This window comes from Musca vetustissima, unplaced genomic scaffold (assembly GCF_032173495.1).
Source record: "Musca vetustissima isolate MV318-11 ecotype Yass unplaced genomic scaffold, APGP_CSIRO_Mvet_v1 utg439904, whole genome shotgun sequence".
NCBI classification, from domain to species: Eukaryota; Metazoa; Arthropoda; class Insecta; order Diptera; family Muscidae; genus Musca; species Musca vetustissima.
Window position 1 is genome coordinate 1 of NW_026877569.1, and position 11,073 is coordinate 11,073.

At 37.6% G+C, this 11,073-nt stretch overlaps 1 protein-coding gene across 1 annotated transcript; it reads right to left on the reverse strand.

The window, feature by feature from the left end:
- Positions 1-3,056: 3,056 nt before the first annotated feature.
- LOC133322190 (putative fatty acyl-CoA reductase CG5065) lies at positions 3,057-7,724 on the reverse strand. Its single transcript, XM_061531235.1, has 7 exons — positions 7,522-7,724; positions 6,946-7,450; positions 6,604-6,802; positions 3,675-3,914; positions 3,467-3,598; positions 3,287-3,409; positions 3,057-3,192 (listed from the first exon to the last, which is right to left on the reverse strand). The coding sequence occupies exons 1-7, from the start codon at positions 7,717-7,719 to the stop codon at positions 3,057-3,059; spliced, it is 1,533 nt and encodes a 510-aa protein (XP_061387219.1). The 5' UTR covers positions 7,720-7,724.
- Between the last annotated feature and the right edge of the window lie 3,349 nt (positions 7,725-11,073).

An 11,073-nucleotide genomic window follows, 5' to 3' on the forward strand; every position in this document is an offset into this window, starting at 1 on the left:
AACGATTTGACATTATTGAATGTTGTATAACAATTTTTACGGATGTAAGCCAATTTGTCTCATATAATGGAATAAAGCTATGCGGCTAACTTTTGAATTATTTTTGAAATTTATTGGTGCTATCAGGAAATTACGAGATGTTGGAGAATTTGTGGAGGATGTACATTTTCGCGATCTATTAGATTTAATTTTTTAAGTTCTAAACTTTTTGGGGAGTTACCAGAAGGAGTGGATCGATAGACTACATCTGCGGATATGATCTAAATTTGTTAAAAATATTGATTTTGTACGAAATTGCGGACAAATCGGATAATCAAAAAGCTTCGTATTGGATTTACACATGTCTTTATAGGAAGATGAACTATGTGGAGTGGGTCAGAATCAAAGAAAATTTGATAAAGCTATTACTTCAAGCTATTAATTTCAAGTTTTTAGCTCTCTATTCGTCTACATGCTACGAAATTGTACCAAATTTTGTACTTTTGGATACTAACAGTTCGATTTTCTAACCTATCAATCTGGGCGTTAATTAATCTTTAAATCAGCCAACCACTTTGCTCGTTTATTAGTATAGATGCCTCAGGATCAAAATGTAGAATATTGCAGCCTAACAGCATGAGTTCTGGATCCTAACAAACCAGGAACCCATACTAAATCAGATTTAACGTGAGAAACATCCGACAACGGTATGAGGTTGATAGACTTCGCTGCAGCTAATAAAAACATGGTAGTTAGCAGCACCAGATTCAAGCATATCGATATACACAAGGCCACGTGGATTTCAAATTGATCATGTTGTGATAGAAGGAAGGCATATATCAAGTGTTGTAGACGTTCGATTGATCCTAGGAGCTAATATCGATTAGGACCATTCCCTTGTGACAGCCAAGCTTAGCAACCGTCTTAATGTAGTAGCAAAGGTGCGATCTAATGGAACTCGGAAACTCGATGTCGAAAAGCTGCAAACACAACAGATAGCAGAAGCCTCCTCTGGTTAACTTGAAAAACGATACAGCGTGTTGGGTATCTGGAAGGAGTATTTTGAAAAGCTTCTGGTATCAAATAGTGGCGGTGAAGAAGATACTCCAGAACCAATAGGAGATGTCGGTATAGAGTGTAGACCACCTAGTAATTAATCGGCTGAAGAATAATAAAGCACCAGGTGCCGACGAATTATCAGCCGAACTATTCAAGACCGGTGGTCAGGAGCGTGCACCAGCTGATTAATACAATTTGACTAGAGGAATACATGACCAATGATTGGAACCTCATCATCCTATGGCCCGTGCACAAAAAAGGAGACAAGGCGATATGTGCCAACTACAGAGGAATTAGTCTCCTTCCCATCGCATATAAAGTGCTATCTAGTTTTGTACTGTGAAGCCAATAGTCAATGGCATTATTGGACCATGCCAATGCGTCTTCAGGTCTGGCAAACCCACCATAGACCAGATTTTCACTCTGCGCCAAATCCTGGAAAAGACCCACGAAAAACTCATCGACACATTGAACCTATTCGTTGACTATAAATCCGCATCGACAGCCCAATCCGCTCAAAGGTGTTTAAAGTCATGTCTGCGTTCGGCATTCCTGCAAAATTAATTCGGTTATGTTGGATAACTTCAACTGGCACAAGGTCAACAGTTAAAGTCGGAAAAGACTTCTCGGAGCCCTTTTATGCCGAACGACGATTCAGACAAGGAGACAGTTTGTCGAGTGACCTATTCAACATCCTTCTGAAAAAGGTCATTTAAGATGCAAATGTGAACAGAAATGACACTCTGTACACCAAACAGCACATGTTACTCGCCTCATCGACGTAATGGTTCGAACATTGTGAGCGGTAACAGCCACCTTTGAACGAATTGAGAAGGAGTCTGACAAAGTCGGCCAGGCAGTAAATGGCGAGAAGACAAAGCTGAATGTCCAGTAGACTCGGATCAACTGTGGAACTTGAATACTACAGCTTCGATGTAGTCATCGATCTTATATACCTTGGTTCCGCCATAAATAAAACTAATGATATCAGTTTTGAAATTCGGAGAAGAATAGTACTGGCCTGAGTAAACATCTCAAAAGCAAGTCCACCTCTCGCCACACCAAACTAACACTCTACAGGACCCTGATACTACCCGTGCTGTTGTATGGATCTGAAGCATGGGTACTTGCGCAAGCAGATGAGACAGCTCTTGAAGTGTTTGAGAGAGTTTGATTTCCCCGGAAGATCAATGGGCCGATCTGCGTTGACGGTGAATATCGCCGTCGAATGAACCATGAGCTGTACCATCTATTCTCTTACATCGGAATTTTAAAACGTATCGAGCTGCAGCTACTACGTTGGCTAGGTCATGTCGTGCCAATGGATGAGGATGCCCCAACTCAAAAAAAGAAGGGGTAGGCCACGAATGCGATGGAAAGATCAAGTCGACGGCAACATCTCGGAATATGGTCTTTGAAATTGGATGAGCTGCGCGCAAGACCGATGCTCGGCTTATGGAACAAACGTTTTGTCACAAGCTAGCTAAGTAGGTAAGTAATTATGGAGATGGGTTCGCCTTACCTTAAGAAAAATGTATTTACCACAACCAGAATGTCACTTGAATGGAATCCTCAAGATTCACATGAATAGAATACCACCCAAATTTCGGTATTTTGGGGGATTTTTATGGATTCTCATTGTTTATGGATTCTCATTTTTTATGGATTCTCATTTTTATGGATTCTAAAGTTTCAAATTATTGCCTATTATTGTCCCGTATTTTATCCTAATTGTAGTGTGTTATTACGCTCTTCTTGGCATCAATTTAGCTCGCATATGAAAGTTCCGATCTATTTTAGGTGAATTTAAATATCCACCTCCGGCGGAGGGTTGCGTCGAACATAACGACGTTTCTTATCGATATTTCTTTTAAATTCTTTTTATTTTATTTTATTTCAAAATATAACATTTATTATTGTTGATTGCTTAAATATTACAACATTCTTATAATTAATAAAAATTAAACTAAATATTTTCGAAAAACTAACTTAAATAAATTTAAAAAAAAATTGAAATCCTATTGTTTTACCGGTGTCAACAGATGTAACGGATTAATGTAACACAAATAATCGACAACGCCCAACTTCATAGATAGCCAATAAAAGAACCAACTGCAGATTAGAATTTTGCAGACACGATCCAAAATGTACATGCTAAAAGGAATAAAAAACAAAGGGGATTTATTTTAAAATCAAAGAGAGAGAGAGAGAGGGAGAAAGAGAGGGAGAGAGAGAAATGTCCACTTACATTCTATAGATAACCTTGGCCCGGGGTACATTACTCATGGGCTCCTTGCAGACATATTGTCGGGCGCCAATACAGCAATTGAACATATATTCATCCTTGTCGAATTGTAGCGGAGTGGGGAAGCTAAACAAAACATTTTTTTTTTTCATTCAAATTAAATATGAAACTCTCTATACGTACATTGCCTTTTCTTCGGGTGTCAACGATTCGCATAGCTCAATATATTTGGGATTTTGAAAATTCCATGCTTTGGTGGTGAAAAATTGCAAAACTTTCAAACCGGCCATTAGACGTTTGTGGGCACGCAATAAGCTGGAAAAAATAGTTTTTTTATTGCAAATATATATTTTCAAAATTAAATTAAAAAAAATTATTAAATTCCACTTACAATCTCTTCTGACCACACAGAGTCAGCAGACAATCCACTAACAGCGCCGGCAGCCACATAAACAATATGACACTGAACCAATGATAATATCTGTTCATTGTCAGGTTACAATTGGGATACCACAGTGGCATGGTCAACGGATATTCATTATTGAATTCCATGGATTTTTCCACCACCCATCGACTGGTGGTTTTTTGATCCTCGCCCAGGGTGAGATTGAAAACCGGAATTTCAGCGGGTCTGCAGAAAGGAACAAAAAAAAGAATAAATTTGAATAAGAAACGGGGTTTCTCTTTGAGAGTAATTTCTGTGAAAAAGAGCGTTAAAAACGGCTCTCTGCCTGATCCTGGTATAAACTTAAAAAAAAATACACTCCACCATTTGGTGTGCATTCCAAATTCCTTAAATCGACCTGGACCTGTACTAAATTATCTGTTGGTATGCTGTATATCCTCTTAGAAATTTCAAATCCAAATTAAAGGTATACAGATTATATTCGCTTTGACTGAAGCGGAACCTTTCTATGGGGAGTATTTAAAACCACGGATCTATATTTTTTATTCCGCAGGAATCTGGAAAGCCATAGTGCAATCACTTCAATGAGAACATGCAGCTAAAACCTTATCGAATTACCAAAAATGTGGCAGGATGTTTGTATGGAGGTTATCTCAAAACATTAGACCCATATCGAAAATCGCCGGCGAAAAAGTTTTGCATAGCATGCCAAATTACAGACACTTCGAGGGAAAATACTGCTTAAATGTTTCCAAATGCCGAAACTTCAGCGGGACCTTTGTTTGAAGACTAAGTCAAAATATGACCTGCATCGAAAATCGTCGGCGAATATGTTTTTCTTCTCTCAAGAGTATAAATACTACAATTACAGACATTTCGAGGTGAAAATGCTCCTTAAATCTTCAAAGGTTTTCCACCATCCAAGAACCATGAATGTCACTTTACCGTCACCTTTGCATGGGGCCTATATCAAAACACGGACAAATATCTGAAGCGGGACCTTTGTTTGAGGGCAAATTCAAAATATGGATCTATATCGAAAATCATCTGCGAATGAATTTTTCACCCTTGAAGAACTTAGAATGCCACTTTAACGTCACTTCGGTTGGCAAATACTCGAAATGCCAAATACCAGCTGCTGCTGCTGCATAGGAAAAATGTGGTAAAATACCGAAAATGGGGCGGCACCTGGATATGTGTGATTTCAGTAGATATTAGACCCTTCAATGAGTATTCAGTGGATAGACGACCCTTCAATGGGTCTTCAGTAGATAATTCTATCTACTGAAGACCAATTGAGGGGTCTTCAGCGGATAGACGACCCTTTAAGAGGACATCAGTAGATAGAAGGCGTGTTCAGTGAATAGGAGAGCCTTCGAGAGGCCTTCTGTGGAGAGTAGACCCTTCAAGAGGTCTTCTGTAAGTAGTAGAGCTTTTAAGAGGTGATCCTTCAAGAGGTCTTCAGTGGATAGGAGACCCTTCAAGGGGTGTTCCGTAGATAGAATACCATTTAAGAGGTCTTCAGTGGATAGGAGACCCATCAAGAGGTCTTCCGTAGATAGAATACGGTTCAAGAGTTTTTCAATGGATAGAAGAGGTCTTCAGTATATAAGGCTCTTTCGTAAATAGAAGACCCATCAAGGGGTCTTCAGTGAATAGATGACCCTACTTGGGTTCTTCCGTAGATAGAAGACCAAACAAGGGGTCTTCCGTAGATAGAAGACCCTACAAGGGATCTTCCGCATATAGAAGACCCTTCGAGGGTTCTTCCGTATATAAAAACACTGAATAGGTATTTAGAAGATAAAAGGTTTCTTTCGTAGATTGAATTCTCTTCCCAAGTCTTCAGTAGATAGAAGACTCTTTAGAGGCCTTCAGTAGATAGAAGATCCTTCAAAAGATATACAAGAGATAGAAGACCCTTAAAGAGGTCTCCAATAGATAGGAGACCCATCAAAAGGTCTTCTTTATATAGAAGACAATTCAATAGGTCTTCTTCAAGTAGGTGACCATTCAAGAGGATCATAGTCCGATAAAAAGTCCTTTAAGGGGTCTTCCGTAGATGAAATCCCCTACAAGGGGTCTCTCGTAGATAGAAGACCCTTCTGAGGTCTTCAGTAGATAGAAGACCCTTTGTGCACAGAATACCTTTCGAGACACCATGTATAGATAGGAGGTCCTTCAATAGGTCTTCTGTAAACAGTTGATCCTTCAAGAAGATAGATGATCAGTTGATAGAAGACCCTTTAAGGGTTCTTCCGCAGATAGAAGACCTTCAAAAAGTAGAATAGAAGACCCTTAAAGATATCTCAAATAGATAGAAGGCCCTTTAAGCGGCCTTCTATAGACTGGGGATCCTTCATTATGTCTTCTATAAATGGGTGATCCTCCTAGAGGTCTTCTATAGATAGAAGACACTCCAAGAGATCTCCAATAGATAGAACCCCGTTTGAAAAGGTCTCCAGTATGTATGAGAGGTATTCTGAATATAGAATACCCTTCAGGAGACCTTCTGTAAAGTAAAGAATCTTTTTTTTTCCACGAGTAAAGGCCATTAAACAAGTCATTTGTATATAGAAGTCCTATAAGCGGGTACTCGTTTGATAGAAGATCATTCCACAAGTCTTTTAAGAATAGAACACCCTTGGAAAGTTATTTCAAACCCATTGGAAATTTTAACAGATCTTTTTTGGATTTAATAGACTACATCAGGTCTTCTTCAAACTGAACTCAAACTGTCCTCTATAAGTTTTGTATATAATAACCATGCAGAACAATCGCTATAGGTCCCTCAAACGATCTTCTAAACAAAGATGACTTCTCAAAAGATTTTCTAGATATAGACGAATTCAAAAGAGGTCTTCTGTACTGCGCCAATTAAAAATTCTAAAGGTTCAGGGATATCGATTCTTACCTCGTTTTCATTTCATTAACATAATGGGGAATAAAAATCAAGCCCGTTGTGGCATGATCGACTGGAATATTTTCAACTTTAGCATCGGCGGCGCACATCAAGGAACGAAGGACACCTTTGCCACCAGCAATGGCGAGGCCAACGGGACCATTCATGTTATCGATCCAACCTTCCAGGGGTTCCTTATAGGCACAGGTGACTAGAATAAGAAACAAAGAAAATTAGATGAAAATGACACATTTCGAATTTATGCAGAATATAAATCAAAGAAGATAATATTTCGATCTTTTTGTGTGCTTAGGATATATCTTATTTTAATAGTATGTTTTTTATTTATCCTACCTATACTTGGTCGCGCTATAATAACCGGCATCGTCGCATAATGATTGCGAACATATATCTCCGTTAATCGTTTCGTGTAGGTATAATTATTCGGATGTGGTTTAATTAAATCGCTTCGTATCGAATCCAATGTCTTCACGTCCATCCATTCCGCTAAACGCATTAAATCTTCGGGTTTTTGTTTTACTTCGTATACCTGTTCGTACAGTACCTTCTGATCGTAATTACAAAATGTTGTCGAGAGATGAACAAAGGCACAAAGTTTCTGCATTTTCTTAGCGACATCGAGACATCGGCGCGTTCCAGCTAAATTCATGTTAATCGATTCGGTAAGGGGGCATTCCATTTTCAGCGAAGCGGCCATGTGAAAAACAATATTTGTATTTTCGGCAACATATTTTAAATCCTCATCGCCGAGGCCTAAATATTCCAATGTAATGTCACCCTGAAACATTGTGACCTTTTTCAGCACATGTGGTTTTTCATCTTTGATGCGTTGGAAAATCTGGAAAAAGGGGAAATATTTTATTTACATTTTTTTATTAAATTAAAAAAAAAATTAAATTTGTTCCTTACGGGTGCCTTCCAAATTTCCTCCAGTCGTGACTGTGGACTTTTACCCCTTTTGGGTCGACAAATAATAATAATTTCCTTTAATTCACTGCATGAATAGAGCAACTTTTCGATAAGGACCTTGCCCATAAACCCTGTCGCACCGGTAATAAATATGGTCTTGTCTTTGTAATACTGCTGAACTGGAGTTAATGTCGTCATTTTCTGAAAATAGAGGAGAAAAAAAAATAATTTATAAAAAAATCGCAAATAAAAGAATTAAAACTCCTTCCTCTTATATTTTTCATGGAGGTTACTTTACTAGGGTTATGATATGTTTACTATAAACCAGCAAGTACCATGTGCTGTCGGTGTAAGTGAAATTTTTCTCATATACAAGTATAAAAGAGAACCATTTGAAAATAAAACGAGTAATGAAAGAGTTAAGTTCGGCAAGGCCGAACTTTGGTTCGGTTATACTAACAGATACTTGCAACGAAAATATAGGGAACATACCAAAAAGTGAACCCATACTGATAATTCTACAAACCGTTTCATGTAAACCACTATGTACACCAAATACATATTTCAGAATTTTTAATGGGGATTCTCCTAAAATTTGAATACCCTAAAACGTGGACTGATACTGATAAAGCATGGTAGAGTATAAGATTCTTAAACTACTGCAATTTAGATTGCTATGTCTAATTGCTATGCTATTTACATAATTATCATTATATGTGGGCTATGTACTGTACCCTTATATGGTGGCTACTCGAAAAAATTGACCTATATATAATTTTCAGTGGAGTTGCTACCAATAAGAACTCAAAGTACTAAATTTTAACCAATTTGGGGGTGTTATGGAAATGAAAAACTGAAAATTTGGGGTACCGTTATATGGGGGCTACCAGAAAAAGTGAACCTATATTTATAATTTTTAGTGGAGAAATTTGATATCCAATAAGAACCCAAAGAACCAAATTTCAAGGAATTCCGTTGAACAACGCGGTCAAGAACCCCAAGAACCGATAAAGACCATCTTTGAACTTGATCTGCCTGCAGACAAAAGACGCTTTAGAGGCTAGAGTGATTACAACATATAGGCGGACAGACAGACAGGCATGGCTAGATCGTCTTACAATTTTACCCTGATCAAAAATATGTATACGTTATAGTGTCGGAAATTAATATTTCGACGAGTTACAAACGGAAAAACAAAATTAATATACCCTCCATACTATGGTGGAGGGTATAAAAAAATATTTTAAAATTTTTGTTTTTTAAAATAATCCTTCTCGAACCTCCACAAAGGGGCTAGATCTAAATGCGGCTATAGTTCATTATCGAACCTAACGTTCTAATTTTTTATCTCGCTATCCACCGCAGGTGAAATGATTACAACAGAATCTTAAAACCAAACTTAAAACGCGAAACAAATCAGATTACTACCCCAAAAAGTGGGCGAATATCAATCATTTTTGGTAGGGACATTTGTTACCATATACGACTACAAAATACCAAATTGCAGTAAATTCGGTTGAAAAACGCGCTCAAGAACCCCAAAATACCGAAAATTGTGGCTACCCTTATATGGGGGCTATCCGAAATAATGAACCTATATTCATAATTTTTTGTGGAGAAATTTGGTATCTATTAAGAACTCAAAATACCAAATTACAGCAAATTAGACGGAAAAATACGATCAAAACCCCCATAATACTGCCAATTAGGAGGTACCGTTATATGGGGGCTACCAAAAAAAGTGGACCTATATATATAATTTTTTGTGCAGACATTTAGTACCCAATAAGAACTCAATGTACAAAATTTCAGCGATTTTGATGAGTTACAAACGGAAAAACAAAATTAATATAACCTCCATACTATGGTGGAGGGTATAAAAAGGGGGTTATATGGAGACTACCCCAAAAAGGGGGCGAATATTAATATTTTTTGGTAGGGACATTTGTTACCATATGCGACTACAAAATACCAAATTGCAGCAAATTCGGTTGAAAAACGCGCTCAAGAACCCCAAAATGCCGAAAATTGGGGCTAACCTTATATGGGGGCTATCCGAAATAATGGACCTATATTCATAATTTTTTGTGGAGAGATTTGGTATCTATTAAGAACTCAAAATACCAAATTACGATCAAAACCCCCATAATACTGTCAATTAGGAGGTACCGATATATGGTGGCTACCAGAAAAAGTGGACCTATATTTATAATTTTTTGTGCAGACATAAGAATAAGAACCCAATGTACAAAATTACAGCGTTTTCGGTTGAAAACCGCGCTCAAGAACCCCAAAATACCGAAAATTTGGGGGAACCCTTATATGGGAGCTATGCCTAAACGTGGACCGATAAAGACCATCTTCGAACTTGACCTGCCTGCAGACAAAAGACGACTCTATGCAAATTTTTGGCGATCTATCTTAAATCGTTTAGACGCTAGAGTGATTACAACAGACAGACAGACTGACATGGCTATATCGTCATAGAATTTTACGCTGATAGGGTCGGAAATGATTATTTCGATGAGTTAAAAACGGAAAAACAAAATTTATATACCCTCCATACTATGGTGGACGGTATAAAAACGGTTGCCATTATCCATTTCTCAAATATATATAAATATAAATAAATATAATTAGTATGTCCATGGATATAATTATACAAGGTAACTGCAAAACTACAACAAATACAATTCAACAACAACCACAAAGAAAATTGTTATTGTATGTAACCCCAGTGTGTTCTCACTAAATTGTGTTGTATTTTTTCTGGTTCCCTATATATTGTAAAGCTTACATTGTATTATCGTATTATTTTATTTCAACTATAATGTGTACAAAATTTTCCTGCTGGGTCGTTCTGCATAAATCATTCATGTCATATCGATCTTGGCACGGATATTACGATACAATCAAATAACCTGTAATGATGTGAAAAGAGTTCTAGTTCGTTTACATTGTCGATTCCATTGCATATATGTGAAATGAATACTCAAAGGATGTTAACCCCCTAAAAGGTTCTAATGTAAATGTTATTTTTTTTTGTTTTGTATACCCTACACAACTATGTTGTCAGGGTATTATAGCTTTGTGCAGACCCAAAAGTTTGTAACGCCGCGAAATATTGGTCCTAGACCCACCTTTAAGTATACCAATCGTCATATCTCGACTAGCTGAGTCGATCTAGACATGTGTGCCCGTCCGTCCGTCCGTCTGTCCATTATAATTTGTAAACACGATACAGGCCACAGTTATGGACCAATCTTCACGAAATTTTGCATTTAGGATGGGTTCTGGCCAATGAAGACCCCTATTGTTTTTGGGAAAGATCGGTTAATATTTAGGGGATGAAATGGACCAAATACTAAATTTTTGTCGGTTTTTCTGGTCTCTCCAGAGGCCGCAGTTATGGTCCGAACATTATGAAATTTCGCATAGAGAAGGGGATCGGGCCAAAGAATAAGCATGCCTGTTTTTTTTATATCCAAGAGGAGTGGTTGATCTTTAAATTAATACCAATTATATTGTTGTATGTACTCGGATGTTGGAGTT

Bases quoted from the DNA above. Each gene is read 5' to 3' on its own strand.
- LOC133322190 (XM_061531235.1), bottom strand. From the start codon at position 7,719: ATGACGACATTAACTCCAGTTCAGCAGTATTACAAAGACAAGACCATA. The intron at 6,803-6,945 runs GTAGGATAAATA...TTCTTATTCTAG, and splicing joins TATAGCGCGACCAAGTATAG to TCACCTGTGCCTATAAGGAA. The intron at 3,193-3,286 runs GTAAGTGGACAT...TATTCCTTTTAG, and splicing joins GCCAAGGTTATCTATAGAAT to CATGTACATTTTGGATCGTG.